General features: G+C 43.9%; 1 protein-coding gene across 3 annotated transcripts in view; it reads left to right on the top strand.

Annotated features, from left to right (window-relative positions):
- The window catches only part of LOC144773424 (N-acetylated-alpha-linked acidic dipeptidase 2-like), a 776,499-nt gene that overhangs the window by 531,745 nt on the left and 217,062 nt on the right, over positions 1-27,692 (top strand). For all 3 annotated transcript variants that reach the window (XM_078658418.1, XM_078658416.1, XM_078658417.1), the window contains exon 11: positions 25,280-25,365. In XM_078658418.1, the coding sequence (XP_078514544.1) occupies positions 25,280-25,365 (86 nt within the window). The remainder of the gene's footprint in view (positions 1-25,279; positions 25,366-27,692) is intronic.

Here is a 27,692-nt window from a genome sequence, read left to right as displayed (position 1 = left end):
GAATTTGTTGGTTTGTCATCACGAACTGCTTTCCGTGCTCACCACCCTTGGTTAGAGATCCTGCTCCAATGCCTAGTGTATAAATAAACTGGTGTTAAACCTGACCCTTTCACCAGCATTTGTAGTTGTCCATTTTAAATTGTTCTATGTAAGAAAGTGGGTTATTAAGTGAGGTAGATGTAAGTCCACCTCAAGGAATAAGACCACTAACTTGATATGGTAAAACACAATTTCAATAATTTAAACTTGGCCTCAACCGCCAGTCCAACATAATTTAGGCAAATGTTTAAAGTATTTAGCAGTAGCAAAATGGTAAAAGAGTCAAAACTCAACAAAATAAAAATCTCATGGAGCGAGGCGAAACATTTAGGGGCCGATTATGATAGAGGATTTTCCGCCTCCTCCGGGCCGGCGGAAGCCACCGCCGGCCCGGAGGAGGCGGAAAATCCTCTGCGGAGTCACCAAAGACCCACCGCCGCATTACGATGGCTGGTGGGTCTTGGATTCTGTCCGCTGCTTTTCCGCCACGGTCGGATTACAACCGCGGCGGAAAAGCTCTCCTTTGGCTGGCAGTGTCTATCAGACACCATCAGCCAAATTAGGAAGCATTAGTAAACATGCTTTTCCGCGGCGGTTTTTCCGCCGTGGAAAAGCATGTGTACTTTTGCTTTTGGGGGCCCGTTGCGGGCCCCCAGGGCGTAGGCGGGTGGGTGGTGCACATGGGGGTACCTATGGTACACCCCAGGCATTTACATGCACAAAGCGGCAGGAACCGCGCGGTGCCTGCCGCTTTGTGCATGTAAATGTTACACATGCACTTTTAACATTGCGGCGGGTGCTGCTTGAAGCAGCACCCGCCGCAATGTTAAATATCCAGGATGTGACCGCCAGGGTGGCGGTCACATCCTGATTTGCACGGAGGGACCTCCGCAGTCCATGCGGACGGTCCCTCCACCTCTGGGATGGCGGACGGACGCAAGTCCGTCCGCCATCCTAATCGGCCCCATAATGAGCAAAATGACACTAAAAGAGCAAAAATTCAATAAGGGGAACCAGAGCTAAGAATTTTTACAGATTTAAGGGAACAGCGCTAAGAAAAAGTAAAGCGCCAATCAGTAGTCACTGTACACGTTCTACTGGGACCAGGCACAATTTCATGTTGACAGTGATGGAGCGTGGTTTGGATACATGAAGTAGGTTCATCCCAGTCAAAGATTTTACCTTCTGACTTAGTCTCCGAAATATAAGTCTAAATACTTCGGCGTGGTAAGATTGCGGGCTGTATCTGCCGATCTGCTCTTGAAGTCAACTGGAAGAGGTCCAGCCAAAGCAATGGTTTTGGCAATGAAAGCTCAGAGTGGGAAAATTCAAATTTCACAACCACTGAAGTCCCCTCATTGAGGTGGAGACTTTTTGTGCTTTGGTTGGGTCAATATTTTGACCTTCAAACTTATCCTTTTTATGAAATGCAAAATCTTCAGGTGGGGCAAGCAAAATTGGACACATTTGCCATAACTTCCACATGATCCTCTGAAGGCCTTGAAAGTCTAAATAATTAAGAAGTCTTAACTTTTCATAGTTGTTGGAGCAGCTCCTCTTGGTCACTTCAAAGGCTCCGAGGACCTGAGCAACAGAATTTAGTGGTAAGGATTCCCCCCAACAGAGGCCCCAAACAAGGTTGAGTTTGGTCAAAGTTGCTACTTTTCAGCTTGGTGCTTCAGGATCAAGACTTCTTGCAGCTTGTTGTGTCTTTGTAGCCACAGAAGAGGTCAGTAAACTGATCCTTGAAGTCTACTTCTTAGCTCTGGGTACAAGTCAGAGCAGATCCAACCTTTCAGGTCTTCAAACAGGTCCTATCAGCTGGTCGTCTGTTCTTCCAAAAGGTCTGGTGAATGTTCTCCTCAGCTGTGGGTGAAGTGCCAGATTTGTAAGATTCACTAACCAGTGGGTGGGGGTGACCCTGGACACTCCCTAACCAATGAGAAACAAGTCTCCAAGGGCCAGCCATTCCCATGTTTGCAGCACATTCTGTTTCCTTAGTGTACACTATCCCATAATGCACTATTCAGAGGCAAATTCAACATAGTAAAATCTTTCGACCCTTGAAGAGAGATTGCATACCAGTCAGAGTGTGTTTAGGGAAATGATAAATCCTCTTCTCTTCAGCTACACCAAACTGGTTCTGGAATCAGCTCCCCCATTCACAGGACTGTTGCCAAACTTCCTACAGAGAACCTGGGGGACAATAGGCTGCTCTTCCCTAGGTCGAAATGTGAATGGGCAGGACATACCCTGGTCCCTTTCAAGTTAATGAAGCTCCTGAACCCTATCCAACTGCCCTTCTTGAACCTCGCATCAAGGTGTTTTTGTGAAAATGCCTAAGCTATCGTTCCGGATTTCGTAATATTTTTCTCCCCTCATTAGTACTGAGCACTGACGGGGCCTTCTGCCAGCAGGCTAATGCCATATAGCATACTGGTGGATGAAGCAGAAAAAGTCTAACTATTAACTTTTTATTTATATTTATTGAAAATCTGACTTCAACACTAAATTGGATTTTTAATAACTAATAAATATTAAAAATAATGTTTCAATTATTCCCATAACTTGTCTTAAACCAGACATAGCAGAGCTATGATTTTATTCAGAACTTTGGTTTTTGTCATAGGACAGTTACAGCCATCCATAGTAAAATTACTTTTGGAAGCTAATTACTGTAGCTACAAGCCAATATTACATTCTTGTATGTACCACTTTTAAATACTGGGCACGCTACTTTGAGGGCTACAATTCCTACATCGGAGTGACATATATTAGAAATAGGGTTCTTTGCTGACAAAAGGGGTAATTTTACAAGTACTCTACACAGGTAGGCTTGAAGCCATGTTTTCGTTGTCAGCCTGGTGCTGCAGTCCATATAGGACATTTAACTTTTCAATGGCATTGGTGTATTTTCCTGCACCACATACTATGGCCATTTTGTAAACTTAAATATGTAATTTGGGAATTGTTGAACTTGGCGGTCTCGGCAGGGTCATCCCTAAACGTTTTGCCTTCACCGTCCTGTATTCCGAACCTGTTTTTGTTGCTCTTAGGACTCTGCACACTTTACCATTCCTATCCAGTGAAGGGGTGCTTGTGCTCTCTCCTTTAAACATGGTGAAATTGGCTTAAAGCCAATTGGCATATCTAATTTACTTGTAAGCCCTAGTAAAGTGTCCAAATAAAGCCGATAAATTACATGTTACTAGTGGGCCTGTAACACTAATTGTGCCACCCACTTAAGTAGCCTTTTTAACATGTTTCAATTCTGCCATACAGTCTGTGTGTGCAGTTTTAAAACTGCCATTTAGACCTGGCAAGATAAACCTTTTGCCCTGCCTAAACTTTCCTTTTTATTATGTATGTCACCCCTAGGGTATGAACACGGTGGAACCTCATTAGGTTCCAACTGTAGCTGCACAGCCATGTTGATGAACGAATCAAACGACTCAAATTCATATATCTTCATCTCAAGTTAATCCATATGTTACTCTGTTACTTTTTCACTCCATTGGTTCTGTTTATTTCAATTCTTTTTACTCATTCAACTGCAATGCAAAGATGGCCACAAAGGCATAGGCAAAGAAATGGTTTCCACATCTCACAACTTTTTTAAAACTTGCCCAATACATTTAGGGAATTTCCCTTCATCAGGGGCATTGTGACATGTATAAAATTACTTCCATCAATAAAACAGCCCAAACACGCTGAGAATCAACTCCATGTATACGAGCATCTTAACTTCCATATCATCATCTCAGTGTTTTCTGGTGTGCCAAGGCACACGCATCCCTCACGGTCTAACTCCATCCTAGACTGTGCACTTAATAGCCCATACACAGGGTCCAATGTATTTAAAAAGTTGGACATGTACTTTTAACTTTTACGTGTCCTGGTAGTGAAAAACTCTTAAATTAGTTTTTCACTACTGCAAGGCCTACCTCTCCCATAGGATAACTTTGGGTTACCCTGTTACATTTATGAAGGGATAACTTTCAATTGGCAACATGGTGTAATGTCGAGTTTGGTTCTAAAAGTTGTAATTTAAAACACTCTTTAATGATAAAGTCTGATTTTAAGTCACAATTCTGAAAATGCTACTTTTAGAGAGTTCCCTGCAGAATGTAGCCTGTGTTAGATGACTAGGTGTAGCTGGCAGTTGGTCTTTGTGTATTGCTCCCCGAGAGTGAAACAAAGGGAGAATCGATGTTGGCAGGATGGGCCATCTCTGACTTGATGAGGTGGTGGAACTGTTCCTACCACACTTGCACATCACAAAGACTCTGCCTCAGCGTACTCGTAAAGAGTTTCACACTAGTCTTTTGAGGCCCCAGGCATGTTGGAACCAGGGCAGGGAGGTAAGAAATTCCAGACATCTCTGTAGGGGGGAGAACTCTCAAAGCGCGTCTCACTTCAAAGTGGGCACCAAGTATAAGTAGTGAAACCTCAGAGCCAACTCTTCAGTATATATCTGTTCCTGTGGAGGACTCAGAAGGACTGCTGTACAGCTCTGCTGCAAGAAAGACTGCTATTCTCCTGCCTTGCAGCCCTGCTGCCTGAGTGAGAAGGACTTGACCTGTATCTTGAACCCAGTACCCTACGGAATGATTCCAATGGTTAGTTGGTAGACCTCCTGATCAGAGCCTCGGGACAGAAAAAGCTCCACCTGCCCTAAATCCTGCACCTGGACTCTGCCTGCTGAGTCCTACCCCCAAGTGGTACCACCCCAGTCCTGGACTCTTGGAAGTGGGATTGAATGTTCTCTGCCAGCCCAAGTGTGGTCTTAGCAGAACCGACGCATCGCCTTGCATGTCTGCATCGGAACCGATGTTGAGCAACGCATCACTGATGCAATACCTTGCAGCTCCCCAGAACTGCAATGTGTGACACATTCTCAACCCAGGACCTTGCATCGCAGCCCTGCAGCTCCTTGGAACCACCGCTTTACAGTGCATCCTCAAAGCAGGTCCTCGCAAGGCTCTGCAACCAGTATGTAAGGTACTTTGTTCAGCAGATCTAACTTGGTCCCTGTATCTGGACTGCACTACATCGCGGTTGGCCTGAAATTAGAATTTGTCCCAGTCTGGCGCGACCGGATAACCATACTTGATGCTCTGTGCTTTTAAGCATGGTCTACTTACATCTTTAAAATTGCATATCTCTGGTTCTACTGAGTACATTTTGTTTTGGGGTCATATCATTTATAACATTGTGCTCTATTTTTCTACATTGGTCTGAGATGTTTCTTGTGCTGTGTTTTCTCTATATTTTTGTTTCTGAGCTACTTAAATACTTTACCCTTGGCCTCCAAGTTAACCCTGACTGCTTTGTGCCAAGCTACCCAAGGGTTGAACGCAGGCTAATTCAGGGTGGTCTTGTGTCAGGACTCTCTGGTTTGGGCTGATGTGAAAATCTTTGAGCCCATGTTTTGATTGTCTTAGTCTGCCAGACATAAGGGCAATCCCTTCTGGTAGCCTGGATGCCCCTGAAACGGAAAGCCCCATAGCAGATAGTGCCCTCCAGAAGGAACCCATAGGAGGAAAAACCCCAAAGGGAAATGTCCTCCGATAATGTTTGTGGGCTCCTGATGAGTAACGCATGGGCCCAGCAGACTCAGACTGGACACAGGTACCACCAGAGGCGCAAGCAGGAAAAGGAACCGCCACAGGAGAGAAAGCACCAACAGAGAATGAGTGAAATCAGCATGACCAAAGAAGCTGCTAAACTGGAACGTCAACAGAAAGAAGGTATCAAGAGTGTAGAAACACACCTACAGGAGTGAAGAAATTTTGCAATGCAAGGACGAGACAAATTCTACTTCTTATATACCCCCAGGTCAGGAAATCACAACAGAAAATAAGGCTGCCACATTGGATTGGAAAACTAAGACTATGAAGATAGAGACTGCAGCCATGATGGCTTGGTTACTAGAAAACACCTTCCCAGGATTTCTGGGAAGGAGAACTATGGGAGCTTCCAACATATCCCCCAGGAGAGGAGCGCCGAGGTCTACAACGGTGGGCCAACTGCCATGAAGATTCACGTCCAAACATCCACGACTGTCCACCAGTGGAACCACCATCTCCCTGCAAGTAAGAGCACAGCTTGTCCCCCGCATTGCATGGGATGCAAGAGAAGTGGTCAGGCAGGCCACAGGCCGTATTGTAAGCCACTGTGTAACAGTTTATTTCACCTTGACAAGAACTTTGGTTGCTTCTTGAGCAGGGCTTCACCCCCCTCAATCCGTCGCCCAATTTCCTACAGTGATTAGCCAATTTTACCATGATTTAGTGCTCCAAGCCGATACACTGGGGCCCGGACCGTCGTGCCCTAGTGTGCAGAGTTCAACACCCATCAATACCAGTCAGCAAACAATAGGAGGGAGGATGTTAACATGTAGAAAGGAGGCACTTTCTCACATTCTGCATCAGTATGTGGAAATATTGCAAACATGCCCCACAAATTGACATCACAGATGAAAACCATAGTTGATATTTCTGTTTACACTGTTTTAAACTCTGAATCTAAAATTATTTAAATACATTCTATAGCAGGGGACAAACTGTTTGAATCTTTTTGCCGTCACTGTCATAAAGCAATATATCTACTACACTGTGATCACATGGCACATTACATCAACATTTTTCAAGGACAAACATTGTTTTTGCAGTTTCTTTTCAACATGGAAGGGAAACAATGGCCCAAACATACTCATATATTCCAGATTTATTTTTTAAACTGGAGAAACACACATTTACTCTATATAGGATCAAGGATGGTGCCAAGCTAGTTTTCTCTGTATTATCTAGGTACATATGTTTATGCAATTTGCTTTGCTCTGCTGCTTATCGCACAGTACGGAGACTGCCCTGGTAACGGCAGCAGAGGAACTTCATACCACATTGGATTCAGGTGCAAGGGCCGCCTTGATCCTATTGGATATATCAGCGGCCTTTGACACGGTGAACCATGATATTCTGATCAAAAGGCTACAAAAAGTGGGAGTCAAAAATTCAGCCTTAAGCCTGATTAAATCCTATTTAAACAACAGGCTACAATTTGTTCAAATTGGAGACTCCTACTCAGAACACTTTATACTTCCATGAAGGGTTCCCCAGGCCTCATCGTTGAGTCCTTCTTTGTTCAATCTATATGTGACCCCCTTAGCTGATGTCATCAGGCAGTTTGGCTTTTCATTGGTCTCTTACGCAGACAATACCCAGATTGTGGTGTCCATCTCAAGCAATCTGAAGTATACTGCTGCCCGCTTTGATCAATGTATGTCACACGTAGACCACTGGATTAGCTCAAACTGCCTAAATGGAAGCAAACCAGAGGTTCTGCTGATGGGATCCAATACCTCTTTCTTGTCACAGAACTGGTGGCCTCTGGATATGGGAACTCTTCCTACTCCAGTACATAAGGTTAAGAACCTGGGCATCATTTTCATTTCATTTAACACTGAAACTAATCCAGAAAGTAAGACCATTTATTCCACCAGATGCAGTAAAAATACTAGTGACAAGTTTAGCAATGTTCAGCCCTTTATTTGGGCATTCAGAAACAGCACTTGCTGAAACTTCAGTGGGTGTTAAATGCTGCCGCTAGGCTGCTATTGAACGTTCCTAAGTACCAGTCTGTTTCTCAAGGCCTGAAAGCTCTTCATTGGCTCCCGGTTCAGAGAAGGAAGGAGTTTAAATCTCTATGCTTAGCATATAAAGCTGTCAACGGAACAGGACCTGGGTACCTGAAACAGCATTTTTCATGGAACCATCCTTGTAGAACACCACGCTCAGCACACAGTAAATTTCTTGAGCTAACTAACTTTAGGAAAGCTTGCTGGGGAGGAAGCAGTTTTAACTTGAACACTTCAAAACTGTGGAACTTGCGCCCTCTAGCCATTCAAAAAACTGACCAACTTTGCTTTCCTTTAGAAAAGTGCTGACAACCTAGCTTTTCTCAAACTAGATCCTTTCCTTCATTTAGTATTGGCAGATTCCTCTGTTGCAGCGCCTAGAAACCCTTGGGCATTTGAGCGCTCTGTAAATTCCAATATCAATCAATCAATCATAAGGAAGAAAACAATGCGAAAACGGAAGTTGGTGAAGGTTTTACCAGTGGCAATGCTTCAGGTAGTGTGCTCCTTAGGGATCTAACACAGAGCCACAAGACACCCTGCAAAACCTCGTGCAGTGTAATTTCATAATTGTATTGTCTTTGACTGACCTGTGCAAAGCCATAATTTGCAATTGTTGGTTGGCACATATCATGTTTATACACCATAGTTGCACCAGGCATTCATTCAATGCGGATGTTAGGGCAATAGTGCACTTAAAGACTTTTACAACAGCAAAATTATTGGGCTTCATCATTGACAGCACAGTTTAATTTGAACTTCCTGTAAATAAACACTCCCAAAATTTACTTTTTTACTTACAATTAACAATAATAAACCATCTGCTCTCAAATGATCAACTCAAGACAGCAGCTCATGCAATTATATTCTATATGGCCTCCTGTTGGACACACTGCAACCTTTTAAAGCAGCTACACTCCACAGCCTAAGTGACTTTAGAGAAGAACATTTGATGACATCTTCCCTATCCTGAAAGATCCCACTTGAATCAAATTCAAAATATGCTGCTTCACACTCCAAGCCATCCATATGAGCAAACTAACCCCCAGATTCATCATTGTCCTGTTTTGCGAGTCCTAAATAGCGATTATTAAGGAATCGCTATTAAAGACTCGCAAAACGGGATTCATGTAGAAATCGCAATATTATTTGCAATTTCTACAGCTTCCTAGCAATTTGCTAATCGCAAATAAGGATGCGATTTCAAGGGTGCCAGGGGTGTCCAAAGGACACCCTGTAGCAACCCTGAAATGAAAATGTAGACTGATGTTGCGCACACACATGTCCAATGGACATGTGTGTGTGTAACATACAACTTAGAAAAATGCACTAAAGTGCATTTTTCTAAGTTTTCGCTATTTACCACGAAGTCAGACTTCGCTGTAAATAGCGGCCAAAAATTGCGATTTCGCAATTCTAAATTGGTTCATGAATTGCATTTAAGGAATTTCAAATAGAGATTCCTTAAATGCAATTCCTCGCAATTTTGCCATTTCGCAATTTGCGATTTTTGCATTTGGGATGATGAATCCCAAATGCAAAAATTGCGCTCGCAAAGGGCCAGATTCTCAGAATCTGGCCCTTTGCGAGCCGTTTTGTGCTTGATGAATCTGGCTGTATGTTATGTAACAGAATTGTTAACATTTCTTAGGACTCCAAAATCTCATGAAATTAGGACTTGCTCATTACCAAACACCCAAAATTCAAAACTTTCCTGGTTCAAAGACCATCTTTTTCAAGCGCGTCACCTAGTAACTGGAGCTCACCTCCTTGTCCAATTAGGATTGGGATGTGGCCCGAGTCAATACCAATGGCTGAGATTAATTCAAGAATTCTATCCATCATTTATTTTGTATAGTTCGTTGTATTGCCTTAAGTGGGACAGGTATGGCCAAGTCGTGGTTCCTGTGCCTACTTTGTCACTGGAACCAAGCTATACCTGGCTGAGGAGCTCTAATAAGGGCGAAACTGGTCTTGGGTTACTTCTGTTCATTTCAGGCTGAAGCTGGCCTGGCAGTTTGGGGCGGGCTGTTCCCGTTGGAGCACTGTCCAGACTGATATGCATATGGCAAGGTCCAAACTCAGGTAGCATGATGTGCAAAATAACGAATGGGCTGGGATGTGGCAACGTGCAAATACCAGAGGCTGAGTGTAATTCACACATTCCATCCACCACTTTTTTGTATACTTCAATTAGGATTGGCAGCAGGCATCCTCTCACTCAGAAAGATACTCAAACCTCACCAGTTCAGTATATCCCTAGGTCAAGAACTCCCTTGATAATGTGTCCTCGCACATGAGGTTTACCACATCAACACCAATGTAAGTGATTGCACCATACTTTTCAATGCCTTTCTGTACCATTATTTCCTCGAACGTCATGGTCCACACCTATTAATGTTCTAGTAACTCCCACTCAGTTTACTCTTCCTCATTCCCTGGCATCTCCCTTCCCCAGGCATGACCCACTGACCCTCCGACAGTTCAGCTGATCATCATCTTATTGTTGCTAAGAATATCAAGCATCTGTAGTTGCAGTTCTATGTAAAGTGTGCTAGTCCCTGTACATGATAAAGACTGTAAATAAATAAATAATTATGCCCTCTAGCTCAGTTATGAAGTTCACACTTTAGAACCAGGAGACCTGAGTAGTGGTATTGGCTTCCCCATTTGATACATTTGTGCCATCCCAGCAAATCTAATTACCAATGCATAACTCATTTTACTTATCTTCAAAACATTTATATGATTAAAAACAGCAAGTCTCCAATAGTACATTCTATATTCATATATGTATGTATGCGAAATCCATAAAAGCACAAACACAACCAAAAGAAAGTATAAAGCAGTAAAGGGTCAAAGGCAAGAATATGGCAGGGGAAGGTGGGTTCTGAGAGGTGGATTATTGCTTTGCTGTGATGTGGTGTTCTTTAGGTAGGTGTGTCTTCACCACTTTGGTAAACTGGAGCAAGGTTGATGCTGTTCTTATGGATATAGAGATGATGTTCTAGATCGTGAGTGGCCTGTTGTCTTCTTTTTACTTTTTGGCATTTCTTCATCTGCGATGTGAGGGTGTCCTAGCTATTGGTGAGCCTAGAGCTGCCCGAAGTTATGCTTGTCAGCGTGATAGGTGGGGGTGTCAGTCATGATGGCTTTTTAGAGAATGTAGAAGGTTTTGAAGATGGTTCAAGCTTGCAAGGGAGGCCAGTGGTGTTCCATCAGGTTGAAGGTGATGTGGTCATATTTCTTCAGGCTATTGATAAGGCATACTATGGCATGTAGGATGCCCTCAAGGATGCCCATTGTGGAGCTAGGAATTTACAGAGCAGTGGATTCCACCATATAAATGCAAAAGTATGAGGGTTTCTGGAAGGAATAGTTAAAAATTTCTCAGTAGACGGAGCTGGTGCCAGGCAATTGGTTTAGTTGGCAAGGTTGGTGGTGAGAGTGAATCAGAGTTACTTGACTAGGTGAAAGTTGTGGTTCAAATCTGTTCAAGTTATTGCTTTTCATACAAGTTTGACTAATTGTTGCATGCTGCTTTTTCAAACAATACGAACTCCGTCTTAATGGGGTTGTACTTTGGATAGTTGCTTGCCCTCCAGGTCTGAATGAGGTGCAGGCAGTGTTTAAGGTGTTGGACATCTGGAGAGGAGGATATTGTCTAGCAGAGTTGTGTGCCTTTGGTGTTCTGGTAGATTTAGATACTTATAACAGTGAGGGGCCTCCATACAGAGGCTCAAGATGACATCAGGGTCCAGTGTGGGTTTCTTCAGTATGGGGAGAATCTATCCTGACTTCAGAGATCAAACCTTGAATGATGGATGTAGAGGATGAAAGCACGTTGGCATGAAAGAGCTTTTCCAGAGAAGATTTTGAGGGCTGAGCATAAGATATTGCCCTTGGAGGTGACATTGAGAGAGTTGAGGATGGTGGTGAGGTCTGCAAGAGATGGCTTTGAAGGATGACCACTGTGGGTTGCAGCACAGAGATGTAGGTGTCATAGGAAAAGCAGATGTGATGTAGTTGACAGGTGTTAATCTGTATTTTTTCACTGAAGAAGAGGATGATTGCTTTGCACTTGTCTGTGAGATTGGCCAGGCAGAAGGGTTGATGCAATGATTGATTCTTTTGAAGAGCTTTTTGCTTCTATTGGCAGATTCATTTATGGTGTTAATAATACTTTGTGTAGGTTGATGTGATAACTTTTTAGGTCGAGCCTATAGCAGCGCATGCACTGCTATAGGAAATCGACCTCTTGGAATCGCTTCAGGAGAAGCTTGTGCATGTGGGGCTCACACACCATTGGCCTTTGCGTCTGGCTTTAGCACGCAGTTGGCCAAAGGCGTGTGGATGTCCCAGCTTTTAGGAAAAGGTTCACTCCCAGAGCGTTTTTCTCTAGGGAGCCAGCAGTGGCGCCAGGGGCCATATGTTCTTAATTAGCGTGGCCAGGCTTGTTGTCTCCCACGCAGTCTCTCTCCCCCCTCTTGTTTCTTTATATGAAGTCTGCACTCTCCTTCCATTCTTTGCATCATGGCCAGCCGCGCTTCAATCTCCGTGTAGAAGGCGCCGTGTTAAAAGAAATCTGCATTTTTTGAGCCATTATCTCCCATCTCCCCAATCTAAGCCCTTCGTGTTGCTTGTTTGTCCCGTCTTTGTGGTAGTCTTTCAGAGGCCTTGCATGCAGCCTTGATCTGTTTCCAAAATATTTACCTGTTGGTAGCTTCTTGTCATGGGTGTATATGTGTAAATTCCATCACGAGCACCTTATGTAACTTACCTGGCTGTATTTTAAACCGCTCTGACACTCTGCGTACAGATTGCGCTATTTAAAATTGCATTAAATAAATAGTGATTCATACGGGACACAGAGACCTTTTCTTTCTATCTGCTACCCATTTCCTTTCTATGGTCTCTGACTCCGGCGTCCATGCCCCCCCCTTTCAGAGAGGTCACATGATTCCACCATGCACCCTCCCTACCTCCAAGCACTAATGATGAGGGATGGCCTCTCACACAGCAGTGTCAGCCTCTTACAATGAAGCAGCTGCAGCAGCTGCCTCCTCCTTTGAGGTGCCACGAAGTTTGCAAGGGTGATGCAGCAAACGCTATATCAAAGACATGTCAATATACTTATTGGTGTGAGTAGTAAAGGGGTGGGCCCTTAAATACTCGGAGACCTGGGTCTGTGAAGCAGTACAAAAAGAATGGGTCCGAGTTTTGGTATTTCCAATACCGGGATTCACATGAATTTGTTATTAGTCATTTAAACAGACATTCACCACAAACTCTTAAATGGATTGCGATTGAGTTAAAAGAAAAACATGGTGATATTTGAAACCTTCAATAGCATTTATTTCTGCAAGGTTATTCTTTCATTATTTAGCAGTAATATCAATCATGTGAGACAGAGTTATTCAATGTAATTGTATAATCATTACATACATGGTGCTCTCTGTGAGGAGGGGAAAGGGTGTGTGGAGATTGTGAGGGACAGGGTAAAGGTGCTGTGACTTTTCAAAGAGTCGCGTTTAAAATCAAAAAACGCCTTTACAGTCAAATGAATGAAAAAAGTTCCCAAAATGCATCACACATAGGCACAAATTAATTCCTCTATTTAATCCTATGGTGTGTTTAGATTGGCGTAGTTCTACGTTTCGACCCCCGTGTGTACGCTAAAAGGGTTATTCACGCCTCATGTTGGGGTCTTCATCAGGAAGGTGAAGTAGAGAGCATACAAAGATGGTTAATCGATAATCCGTCTGTTCATGGGCCTTGGTGTGCTCCTGTGGTTTTTGGACCGTGTTCCTGCGTGAGGTAAACACATCGCCTGGTCCGATCAAAGGAGATCATTCAAAGTGCAGATGGCGTCTCTCTTCTCGTTTGTGTTATCATGCGCAGAGTGGGCCGCTGCCTACAGGCTCACAAGCTACCGCTGCCTTCAGTCTCTCAAGCTGCCGCGTTGCATATGGAGAAGCTCGCGGTGCAGCCGCTCAGTCCATACCAGCACTGAGCGGCTGCACCGCGAGCTTCTCCATATGCAACGCGGCAGCTTGAGAGACTGAAGGCAGCGGTAGCTTGTGAGCCTGTAGGCAGCGGCCCACTCTGCGCATGATAACACAAACGAGAAGAGAGACGCCATCTGCACTTTGAATGATCTCCTTTGATCGGATCAGGCGATGTGTTTACCTCACGCAGGAACACGGTCCAAAAACCACAGGAGCACACCAAGGCCCATGAACAGACGGATTATCGATTAACCGTCTTTGTATGCTCTCTACTTCACCTTCCTGATGAAGACCCCAACATGAGGCGTGAATAACCCTTTTAGCGTACACACGGGGGTCGAAACGTAGAACTACGCCAATCTAAACACACCATAGGATTAAATAGAGGAATTAATTTGTGCCTATGTGTGATGCATTTTGGGAACTTTTTTCATTCATTTGACTGTAAAGGCGTTTTTTGATTTTAAACGCGACTCTTTGAAAAGTCACAGCACCTTTACCCTGTCCCTCACAATCTCCACACACCCTTTCCCCTCCTCACAGAGAGCACCATGTATGTAATGATTATACAATTACATTGAATAACTCTGTCTCACATGATTGATATTACTGCTAAATAATGAAAGAATAACCTTGCAGAAATAAATGCTATTGAAGGTTTCAAATATCACCATGTTTTTCTTTTAACTCAATCGCAATCCATTTAAGAGTTTGTGGTGAATGTCTGTTTAAATGACTAATAACAAATTCATGTGAATCCCGGTATTGGAAATACCAAAACTCGGACCCATTCTTTTTGTACTAATATACTTATTGGGGCAGAAACATTTTGGCAATTATCGCATACTTGAAGAAACTGCTCGATCTGTGCCTGCTACCTTGTGTGGTCTTCATATAATTTTAAACAAACATTCTGCACTCATGTGCTGTTGCTTAAAATGTGTTAGCTAATATTTTGAGTGCCAACAAGACCCTACAAAGGAAACAAAGCTAAGATGCTGATCTGTCATATTTATCCACTCTCCGACCAAAAGCCTACAGCCTTAATCGGCACAAAATCATCAAGGAGATCACGCATTGGAATAGGAATTTAAGATGACCCCTCTCGAATGACAAACATTTTTAAATACAATTCTAATTATATTTATCAAATGAGTTCCGTAGAACATTTGATGTAGTCTTTGTGGCAGTGCAAATAATGAAGTCAGTATTGTTTCTTATTCTTTTTGGCACTTTTGGGTGCATGAATGGTGGAGCTGTTATGCTGCCTACTCCCAGGATTTAAAGCTGTGAGCATCACAGGTGTTTAGCAGCAAGCACTAATTTCACTGGGCTGTGCCATATACTTTCTGCCAGCTGTAGTTTTGAGGAGCTGGACACTCAGTTTTTTATCTCGAAGTGGGCACATTTCTGAGTCAGGGCGCTGCTTTATTCCATTGCAATTACTTTTCAGCCAGATGCGTTTACGATCTGTGCTTTTTCGGCGGGAAACACATCTCGGACATTTGCTGTTTTCAGCTGCAGACATTTGCGTGCCATCTGACGATCACAGGCTCATGTCCTGACCTTGGCCTTTCAGCCTTCTAAATTGAATGAAATAAGGACCAAGTATAGCTGGTGTATAGTAGTTCTGCCATGAGTGCATGGTGTGCTGCGCAACCTTTCAACACTATGTGTTCCAAACTTTGTAAAACAGTAATCAATTTGAAGGGAAGGCAATCTTCCAGGGCTGTGACCTCCAATGCCTTCACCATTTGCAAAGTTATGGAAGATTGATTGCAATTTATCTGTTTAGGCTGAATCTAGACAGCTATTGAGATTGCTTCTAGGCCCAAGAAGCCCAACCAGACATGGTCACATTCATGTTTTTTTTAATACCACATAAATACACCGCTCATAAAAAACACTGACGGCGGGGGCACGAGCCGGCGGGGTGGGCTCCCGCTCTGGCTTCAAAGCGCTGAGGTGGCGAGGCTCTCCTCTGCACCCGGGCCGCACCTCGCGCGACCCGGGACTTCCGGTCTGCTGTTTGGGGGAGGCGGTGTAGGCTCCCGCCCTCCCGTATGACACCCTTCCTCTCCAGTGGCCGGGACTTCCCTCGGAGGGGGAACTGTCACGCTCCCGCTGGTGCCAATCCCAGCGCAGCTTCCCTGACGTCACAGGGAAGCCTGCCTGGCGCTCCTGGACTCCCGGGCTGGCGGCGGTGAATTCTTTGGTGCAATCTAGCGAGCGGGGTGAACTCACGCCTCACAACGATAACACGGGGTAGGCTCCTTTTGTTTTTAAGTATGCAGGTACGCAACACGGGCCACAGCGGTGATCTTCGCCATTTTAAGGTGCGGCTGAAATGCGGCAATAGTGCGGGGTGGGCACCTGCTTAGTTACAAACATTCAGGGGCCACACACACGCGGGTAGGCACCCGCTTTTTCTATGACACACAACGCGGGGTGGGCACCCGCGAGGGCAGCAAAATGCGGGGTAGGCTCCTGCTGGGATTTCAAGTAGGCAGTTCTCTCGGGCAGCGCTCCACTTCCAAGCGCTACACAGCGCCTCCAGGTCCCAGGCAGCTCTTTGGTGCGACAAGAAGGGGTAGGCTCCCTCCCAGGCACAAGCACCCCGCAGGGTAGTAAAAATATAGCGATTAAGCAGAATAGCGCTGTAGGATTCAGCTCCTCTCCCCCTGGTACCCTGAATATAGCACTTACGATGTGCTCAGTCCCACCAGGGGCTTCAGGGACGACAGGTAACGCTTCTCACCTCCTTCGGGGCACAGTCACAGCCGGACTACCGTTGTTGCGCTTAGGTCCCACACAATAAAGTAGCGCCTGGGCCGTCAGATAAAGCACTCTTCTCCTCCAGGCGCTAGGTAGCAGAGCAGCAGGCACTACTGGGCAAGGTGAGCAGTCAGTGGGCACTCATCAGGACAGGGCTGTAGGTCCTAGGAACCATCCTCCTCTGTAACGTGGCACTCCTCCTGATACAGCCGCCTTTACTCCGGCAGTGGGGCTCTCTCTAACCCTGTGGACAGCAGAGGGATTACAGTTGGACACAGGGGCCAGCACACAGGCCCATGTGGCGGTACCTCCTGGCAGAAGGTCCCCTCTCTCTCTCAGGTCCACGCTCTGACTGACCACATGGTGGCACAGCCCCACTCTTTATACGCCCCTCACCCCACCTACCAGACAGTGCCAGAAGCTTTTAGAAGCGTCTGGGGAAAAATGGTTCTAACTGGCTCAGGGGGAGGAGTAGAGCTCCCTGGGTGCCAGGTTTCCCTCCAAAAGCTGGGGTTGCTGGGAAACAACAACTAGACTGGTAACCCACCTCAGTCAGGTGGCACAACACACAGCCATGGCATCCATTTTAAAAGCTACATTTTACCAGGGTGCATTCTTATAATGGGGGAATTACCGGTGCGTACACCATTGCACCACATTTAACATTTATATTTCCCATTCATTACATGGCATGTTTAAATAGGGAAAATCAGTCTGCGCACGCCATTGAACAGCATGTACTATGGCATCTCACACCCTACATGGCATATACATTTCTCTACCAAGGGGGAAATATCCTCAAATAAGGGGGTGAAAAGCAAAAAAAGTTCAGGAAAAAGGGCCAAGTCCAACACTGATCATGGCAATTCATCTGGACTGGGGTCCTTATCTACTCTAAGTTGGGTCGATAGAGGGTGCAAGATGTATAAACCGTACCCATCATAAATCTCAAGTGTATGTAGTATACCTTCAGGGTTAAAAACCGATCTGCAAAGAAAGTAAACAATAAATAGAACACGTTTATATTCAGTTGCATGCTGTGCAATTCAAACTGTGCATGCCAAGGTCATTTCCTCCATGGTAGAGCAGCTATGGATTGACCACACAAAGAAGTAACCTTAAGTCAAATAACCACAAGGACATATGAAACACTACAGACAAAGTCCCAATGCACAGTTCAGGTGACATGACAAAGCCAAGTGCCTGTGTATAAATCAAAGAGGCTTACCATAAGAGGGGGAATCCTCTACCCCAATTATGAATGACAGAGATAAACCCTTGTTGGCGTCAAACACCCTAAGTAACAAAATCATAAGTGTTTACTCAGATTCAAGTAAGTAAAAGACAGGGTCACAGGGAAGCCGGTCCATGGAGGACAACACTCACAGTTTGTCGAGAGCGCAATTTGCAGATGACCTACCTGGATCTCTGCCACCACGAGGTAACTGGTGTGAAGAGCATGCACATCATTTTAACAGTAAACAGCTTGTCTCACAATGGTCAAGTTGGATGAATATTACTTTGATAGAAGATCATTTCTCTAGCGCTCTCTCAAGTCAACTTTTGAAATATCAGAGTTTTCTCATTTTCCAATGGGGAGAGGCTATGGCATTAAAATTGTAAGTTGAATGTAGTTATTATAGAGGCATGCTAACTCCAAATTTACTGTGCCTGATTTTTATTTATTAAGCACCCAGTCCATCTGGGCCCCAAGAAAATACTTAGAAATGATGGTAAAAGTAGTCTTTTAAACAAGTTAAAAGGTTTACATCCCAGATCATTAATCATTTTAAAACGGCAACCCCCTCTTGTATAATCTTTTAACCAGGGCCCAACAATATTGCAAACTTATATCCTCGCATTTATTCCATAAAGTGTTAAATAGTGTAAGCAATCTGAATAATTTCAGTAGGGCTTGAGGCCACACCCTCTACCAACATGATGAAAACATATATGCAGGAATGCTTCTCCAATTACCATGATAAAGAATATACTGTTTAACCCCTTGGCCGCGGCGCTAGAGGGGAGGGGGAGCTGCGCGGCGCCGCCATGCTCGTGACGGAACCACTCCGTCACAAGCCTCGGTGGTGCTGTGCTTGTGACGGAATGGTTCCGTCACGGCCCCGCCCGCTCAATAGAATGCGCCGCGCAGGCGCGGCGGTCGGGCCGTGACGGAACCATTCCGTCACCAGCACAGCCCCACCATGGCTCGTGACGGAATGGTTCCTTCATGAGCATGCAAGGGGTTAAAATATCAAAAGCTAAACATTTCACATGGGTTTACAGGGTAGAGGAGTATTTTTAAAAAAGGTCAAAAAGCAGTGTTCCATTACTTTTAATAAATCCTATAAGAGAAAATAGAAATACATTATGGACCTATATGACCTCTTTCAATTTGGAAGCCCTTCCTATTAAATAGAAAGCAGCTCAGGTTAGACCTGTTCTTAAAAAATGTACAGCTGACCCTACAGACCTGGGAAATTACAGAACAATGTCAATTGCTCCCTTTTCTCAGGAAAGTCATCAAGTCTCTGGTAAACCAAAAAACAATTGGTGTCTTTTTTAGAAACTAATTTCCTTTTAGGTCCCTCCCAGTCTGGTTTCTGCGCTTCTCATAGCACAGAGTAAGCCTTGGTGGAGGCCACTGACACATTCAGGTTTGCCTTAGACTCTGCTTTAGTTGTTCTCCTTCATCGATCGGCATTGATCAATACCATCTCTCACTCAATCCTAATCCAGAGATTGGGGGAGATTGGTGTCAGTGGGAACGCTTTGAAATGACTGGAAAATTTTCTGCCGGAGCGAACTAATACTGTACAAATAGACCTCTACAATTCCAGAACTACAGTCCTGGATAAAAGGGGTGATGCAGCGGTAATTTCACTGTAATTTCTCAATACAAAACCTCATCTACCTCGATTTCACCACTGAAAAGGTGTTGGGCCCTTGACACCATGTATTACCTTCAGGAGACTTTACATAAACATGCCCAGTCAAAATTGCAATTATTATTTAAGCCAATGAAGAGAGTTGTTGAGTATTTTCAAGGGTTTTATTTTCTAGTCAAAAAGTTAAAAAAATTCTCTGACCCTTTATTCATTAGTAAAATATCAATCAGGTTACAGAATTTGGAAAACAGGAAAAATAGCATTAATAAAGAACATATTACAGACTGCATAGAATCATCACATGTAGAAAAGAAAATGTGCTGCGAATGTCAGTCAAAACTCTTAAAGAGTTTCTAAAAAAAAAATAAGACTTGCAAGGCTAATCAATAATTAAATAAATTGCAAAAATCTCCCATTAAGAGAAATAAATGCATAAGACAAATAAATCTTTTCAAAAACGAATTAATTAGTCAAAGCATAAACTTAGAAAGGCTTTTTAGATTTAGATGCTAAAATTCTATCTGTTGCTGCTCTCTGCATCTCTACATCTCTGCCACTCTGAGCTATACAAAGAGTGAGAAAGCCCACCCTTCACAGACCACAGAGGAATGTGATCTGCCTTGCCAAAAATATGACGTGCAAGGACTTCCCTAAAAAAAATGAGCAAAGGAGCCCCCCACCTGACTCTCCTCGGATGCAAATATCCTCCCAGGCTGCATGCTTGACGATCACGTACCTAATCCATATGAATGTCTGGTCTAATCTGCTGCCTTTCCTCTCTGACAGAGGTCCCCTGGCTTAAAAAGTAAAAAAAAAACACCCCCCCCCCCCTAAGAGGTCATTATTTGTACTCCAATTCTTGGCAGACTACACAAAATGTTTCATATTCAGAAAAGCTTGTACCTGATTGGTTAGTCACGATGGCTTGAGGTCTCACTATCCTGACTCATTGGAAATTCTAAACTATACCAGTTTTAACAAAAGAAGCATAAATGATTAAATATATTTTATATGTTTTTGCAACATTTACTAGGAAAAAATGTTTGTCTAATTGTCCTTCCTGTCCTATCGTAGGCAGGAAGGATACTTTAACTAACACTGGTACATTGGCACAATAACAAGAATGTAAATGTAAATGTAAATGTAGTATACTTGTAAAGCGCACAGCTGCCCCAGCAACGGGGCGTCCCGGCGCTGTATAACTCTGGGGAACCCGTCCTGGCTTTCCCTGTGGGATAGTCCCTTGCTGGGAGTCCCCAAGGTGGAGCCAGGCATCCCCGGAATTGGTGGGGCCGTTGTGGAGATTAGGCAAGCTATGTACAGTTGTACAGAATGTACAGAATGTACAGTTCACAGTGGCCTTGACTCCTTCTGTACTTGAGGCAAGCTGGTGTAATCTGCGCATGCTCCTTCTTTTAATGCAAGTCACAGCCTTGCTGGATACACAGGTGGCCATGTTGTCTTAGGCCCAAAAACAAAACAAACACAAAAGAATATTAACTTTATGTAAATCAACTCATTATGTTTTGCCAAACCCATACTAATACCCTTGTATTATTTTTCCCTAGCAAAAGCTATTGATTTCAAGCAGCTTTCTATTTGTGCACAACATGAAAAAAAAATGTGCAACATAGCATTATTATGCATTAGCTAGCTTTTCATGCAAAAAAGCGTTTAGCCCCATGTGTAGTGTTTGCTGCATTATGAATTAACACACATTATAAAAAGAGGTATTATAAACTGAAATATTATTATTATTTTTTTAATTTGCAACAAGCCAATGTCTTTTAAGACAGGGACAGCGGTGTACATTACAAGGAAAAATGAGCTGGGAAGAGAAAACACATTTATGGTTATTCTTCACAACTAAAAAGGCCACTTAAATCACGTTTTCTCTACACTGCAAAATAACACATTTTAATTCAGCAAAAGCATTTCAGACTGACTAGGCCTCATTTCATGTCTTCATGTGCCATGATTGTTGCAATCACATACATTTGTCTATTAGTATTTTCAGTTTTTAGATCATGCTGGAGAAAAGTTGAAAGGCAGGCTGGTAAGATCTTTAGCCTGTTGGTGTCTTGTGTAGCACATATGAGCAGACAATGCGCTGCCTGAATTTTATGTGGCTATGGTGTGTTTTCCTTGGACAGGACAGGTATTGATGTAGCTTAGTGGACAGATCTGACATGCTTGCTGAGATAAGACTAAGGAAACTGCGCTGGTTTGAGTGAGATGAGTGGACCCTGCCCCTGGGAACCGATTTAGTTACAGGGCCGTTTTTGCAGCATAGCTGCAAAATCGGCCCAGGCAAAGAGCTTGACGGCACCCACAATCCCCCCCCCCCGCTCCCCCGGGGAGGAGGGGTGGGGGGGCGGCCGAGCACTTTGCCAGGGTCGGTTTTGGTTCCCAGTCTGGCCCTGTGAGTGTGTAACAGTATGTGAGACTATGAATGACTTAGTCATTAAACTAGTGAAGGGGGAGTGCACAATTTCTTTTCTGGTTATGAATTGCTCTTTTGCTCTTTATCCAAAACATGCTGTATTGGTGGTATGATGTATTGCTTTTTAAGTATGCTAATGAAGTGTCCTACATTATTCATTACTCCGTGTTTAACACTGTAAAAGTTTATAGTGGGTAGTGTCTATCGGTGTTCCACATTATATACATTTATAAGTATGATTTTGTAAGTTTGCAATGAGTAGTAATATCCTTTAACTGATAAAAATGTAATATTCTTTAACTGATAAAAATGATGTATTGTTGAATTTCATGTTTGAGATAATGTTATGTGTGAGGTTATAAAGAGTGCAAGTATTACCTGAGCTGGTTTATTTTCTATCTTTTTAGGTTTTAGTTCTAGGCTGTATTTAGCGCACATCCACCAAATATTAACTACATTATTTTCAAGTTAATTATTTTTTGGGTGTTTAGCTATTTTTAGGCCTTGCCTCCGAACAGATTTAACTTGTCATTGACAACCTTTTGTATCCAATATAGAATTAGAGTGGCCTTTTGGTCTGCTCCTTGCTCATAATTTGCTGCCTGCCTTTCCATGTATGGTACAAAAGGGGGTGGTGATGGACGGAGCATCTGAATCAATCAAACACTCACACCCAGTAAAGAGATCTGGGTTTAAAGTATTTTGCACCACCTGAAGCTTTTGCCCGTGGGGAAAATGAGCAAATTTATCTTAGCATGGTTATGCCAGATGCACATTTTCTTATTCACTTCAGCCATGAGCAGGGCAAGTCAGGCTCGCTTGCTACGCTCGCTCACCATAGTGCACTCAGCCACAACTTGTACGCCCACTACTTTCAAATGTCACCAGCCGCCACTGCAATTGAACTCATGTTATGTTATGTTATTTAAAGTTTATATAGCGCATAAATCACCCGAAGGTCTTAGAGCGCTAGCAGATCCATTGACAGAGCCGTTAGGCAGAGATTTGTACAGCCAGGTTTTCAGATTTTTCCGGAATCTTCCGTGGTTGTGTTCGGTCCTAAGCGGTACAAAAGGGGGTGGTGATGGACGGAGCATCTGAACCCATCAAACACTCACACCCAGTCAACAGATCTGGGTTTAATCCATCACCGTTCTTTAGCCCACTCTGCCACCCCAGTTCAGACATGGCCATATGCAAATCAGTCTGACCCTGTGCTCATGGGAACAGTCCAGCCCGAACTGCCAAGCCATGCCTTCCCTGGACCGGAAACAAGCTTCCAAGGACCGGTTTCTGGCATTTCAGCCATCTTCAGCCCGGCTTGCTTGAATCCAGTGGCAAAGTGAGCAAGGGACTCACGTCTGAGCATACCCTGCCAACTTATGGCGAACAAAGCGGTACAAAAGGGGGTGGTGATGGACGGAGCATCTGAACCAATCAAACACTCACACCCAGTCAACAGATCTGGGCTTAATCCATCACCGTTCTTTAGCCCACTCAGCCACCCCAGTTCAGACATGGCTATATGCAAATTAGTCTGACCCTGTGCCTCATGGGAACAGTCCAGCCCGAACTGCCAAGCCATGTCTTCCCTGGACCGGAAACAAGCTTCCGAGGACCGGTTTCTGGCATTCCAGCCGTCTTCAGCCCGGCTTGCTTGAATCCAGTGGCAAACTGAGCAAGAGACTCACGTCTGAGCATACCCTGCCACACTTATGGCGGCCAAAAGCGGTACAAAAGGGGGTGGTGATGGACGGAGCATCTGAATCAATCACACACTCACACCCAGTCAAGAGATCTGGGTTTAATCCTTCACCATTTTTTAGCCCACTTCCACCCCAGTTCAGACATGGCTATATGCAAATCAGTCTGACCCTGTGCCTCATGGGAACAGTCCAGCCCGAACTGCCAAGCCATGTCTTTCCTGGACCGGAATCAAGCATCCAGGGACCGGTTTCTGGCTATTAGCCTTCATCAGCCTGGATAGCTTGTGGCAGGGTATGCTCAGACATGTGTCCCTTGTTCACTTGGCCACTGGATTCAAGATAGCCTGGCTGATGAGGATTATGAATCCGAAACCGGTCCCTGGATGCTTGTTTCCGGTCCAGGGAAGACATGGCTTGGCAGTGCGGGCTGGACTGTTCCCACAAGGCACAGGGTCAGACTGATTTGCATATAGCCATGTCTGAACTGGGGTGGCTGAGTGAACTAAAGAATGGTGATGGATTAAACCCAGATCAGTTGACTGGGGGCGAGTGTTCGATTTGTTCAAATGCTCCGTCCATCATCCCCTTTTGTATTGCCTTTCCATGTATGTCTCAGTTCCCTCCTCCTGATTTAATTGTTGCCCTTCTTATTCTTGTATTTATAACACCCAAGAAGAATTTCAGTCCCACAATGTTTTGATTGGATGACTTGTATCTTTCCACGGTTGATGTCATGGATTTCATTGTATGACGGACTGTTTTCTCTCCCTCTTCCTACTCTCCATGCAGTTCCTTCTTCCATACCCCTTCCTGCTTTATTTAAAATATACCCCTAGGAGGCCCTTGCCATTTGCTCCAACTGCCTCCTGCTGCTGCATCAGACGGTGACCATCTTTGAATGGTTTTCGTTCTATTTCAAAATGGATGACAGTGTGTGCATGAACACAATTGCCATCTTGGAATGCTCTTTATTTTACTTTCAACTTACATTCCAAGATGGCATTGCACGTACATGCGTGTGCACATAAACGTTATCTTGGCGTGCTTTTAAAATGAAAACCAATCCAAAAGTTCATCATGTGTGCATTCAAGGCAGCCATCTTGAAATGCCTTTTCTTAAACTTTAGGAAAAACTGTTCCAGGATGGTTGTCGTGCATGCTAACACACTGCATCATCTAGATATAAGAACAAACATTGGCAAAGTCAGCAGTCTGCATCGCAGTGTCACGGGTGAGACCCATTGGCTTTGCCAGTGTTTGTTTTGGTTTTGGATGGATGAATATCAGTTTACAGTCTGATCTGTATAGTGGGTACTGAACTAAGCGGACCCATCTAAAAGAACACCTGAAACAATGTTACACTTACATGAAGTGCTGCTGTTTAGTTGAGGATTTATAACTAGCACATACAATACCACTCACATGTCTCAGTGCTCAAGCACATCAGCAGCTAGTTACCAGGAATTGAGCCGGATTACTACATAAGGAACAGGTCTTAAAATTTCACGATGAACTTAGATTCTCAGCAAACTGGCAATATAAGCTATATGAAGCAGCCAGTACTTAAGTAAATCAACTTAAGTTATGAATTTGATTATATATACTTATGTATTATATTTATTTTTGGAGCAATCACTTTCCCTTTTAGTTGCTTCAGACGATTTGAAATATGATTGACTTTTCAATGTGAGATCTTGATACCCTGAGCTACCTAAACAAATGTCTTACTTCCTTTTAATTTATGAAAGCCATAACTTTGTCTTTTCCCGCTTCTTTTTTAGAAAGGTCAAAATGCATGTCCACACCAACAACAAAGTAACCAGGATCTATAACGTAATTGGTACAATCAGAGGATCTGTAGAGCCAGGTCAGTTGCACTTCATTCTCCCACAATTGTCCTGATACAGCGGGGTCTTTGCAACCACTGAATGGTGCAAGGTTGACCTGTAAATTGTATTATACAGGGTTGGCCTCTAACTTTTATATTACTATATACGGCCTGATTTAGAGTTCGACAGATGAGTTACTCTGTCACAAATGTGATGGATATCCCATTCACCGTATTGCAAGTGTATTATATCCAATGCCATTTGTATACAGCATACAGGATATCCAAGTGGCATTAGATATAATACACTTGTAATATGGGGAATGGGATATTCATCACGTTTGAGGCGAAGTAACCCATCCGCCAAACTCTAAATCAGGCCCACAGTTTGAGGACCAGCAGGGGAGCCGGCCCCCAAAGTCTTTAATACAGCCAAACCTACATGGCATTTGCTCTTATTAATTAATAATGGTCAGTCTACAATTAAGTACAGTGTGAAAATGAAGATGATCTGATGAACAGTACAGTAATTGATAATCTATATGCCATCCCGTTGCTCCAAGCCGACTCCATACGTACATGATTTTACTTACAGGTTGCCTCAGGGAGGCTGAAAGTGTTGATCATTGCTCCTATCACTAACTTGTCCAATTGGAGGCATCCTTTGGTTTTGATTTCTACTGATGCCCATCACAACCCCCTGCAGGCCAATATCTGCAATTGTGTGAGAGAAGGAACTCCTATGGCATTCTGTCCTTCTCTAACAATCATGCACCTCCTTTTACTTTACTGAATAAAGGGATCAGAGCACAGTATCTGATTTAGCTTTTGTATTATTGCGACTTATACCTTCTGAATTTTTTATCAATGGCCAAAGCTGCAGAGGGGATGACTGTTGGCAGGCAGTGTGGTTGGATTTCCGGTAGGAGTTTGACTGCAGCACTTCCAGTCTTCTGACTCACTGCAGCACAATTGTATGCTTGTGGCTGTTTGCTCCACCATGGAGATTGTTGTTTGGAGCCTGGTCCTGCTTACCGTGCCTTCCACGATATGGGTGTTGTCTACCTGAGTAATAGGATCCAACGGTACTGTGACTTTGACTGTGACAGACTAGCATTGTAATGCCAGTCTTCACATACGTGGAACTGGTGACCGGACTCTCTGTAATACCAACTAGTCTCGGGTCAGTGAACATAATCCCCTCTACAAAACAGGCTGTGGGACTTCTTATTTATTTTTTAAAGGTAGAACACACTGTGAGGGGTAACTGATCTTAAAAAACACACTTACTGTTGAATGTAGTGCTAGGAACACCTGCAACATTAGGAAGGCACTGCACCCTATCAGTCTTTGGACTGTGACCACTGTCCCAATCTGTGCAGGGACTCGGTGAGGGTGGCAATGGACCTTAAACAGGACAGTTTATATCTTTTTTTATTTATTACAACATTTGTAAAGTGTAGCGTTCACCCAGCGGGCATCTTGGCGCTATCAAATTGGCAGTCTACACCGAGGTTCCTCTAGGGAATTGCAGATGGGGGAGCTGTGTTTTACTTCAGCTAAGGAGGGAAAAGCCATGTCTTCAGGTTTCTCCTAAAGCTCAGCAGATGTGTTTTTGTTCTCAGGGTAATTGGTAGTTCATTCCAGAATTGTGCGGCCTTTACTTGAAAGGATCTCCCACCAAGCTTTGTCTTTTTAAAACTAGGCGCACAGACCAGGCTGGCTGAAGACTATCTTAGGGACCGTGAGAGTTTATAAGAACAGAATTTATTTTGTGTAGAAATGGCCCTTTGCTGTGCTGCTATAATAGAGGAATAGCCCCACTGCTTGTTTGTCTGTCTGCTCAGTCTGAGCATGGCATCTAGGCCTCCCATATCATCTTTTGTTTAGTCAGGTTTGAAAAAGTCCAGTTTGAAGACAGAGAGCAGGGTCATCACATAAGAGGTCAGAGTAAGCATTGTGTACCAAGCCCTGCTCTATTTCTAAAGCAGGCCTGCACTGTTTTTTAATTACATGAGAGTTAAGAGGGTCTATCACTAGATGGGTTTAGACACTGATGCCCAGTTTTCTACTGTACCCGAGGGCATATTTTGTGTTACATTTACAACAACAAAAATCTGAGACCCAGTATCAAGTGTTTCTAACAGCGTATGGATTGTATTTTTATTGCAAATTATGGGAATCACCATGAGCGATTGTTGGAGGATCTAAGGGACCATTGGGGCTGGTACCGTTGGATACTATTCCTCAGGTAGACAGCACCCGTATCGTGGAAGGCACGGTACGCCAGCACTAAGGCCTTAAACTGAACCCTCTTTCTCACCGGGAGCCAGAGTAAAGCCTTCAGGTGAGGTGACATACGTGAT

Source organism: Lissotriton helveticus, chromosome 8, assembly GCF_964261635.1.
Source record: "Lissotriton helveticus chromosome 8, aLisHel1.1, whole genome shotgun sequence".
In the NCBI taxonomy this organism is placed as follows: domain Eukaryota; kingdom Metazoa; phylum Chordata; class Amphibia; order Caudata; family Salamandridae; genus Lissotriton; species Lissotriton helveticus.
Note: the sequence above shows the minus strand (reverse complement) of the source record. Positions and strands in the feature narration are given on the sequence as shown.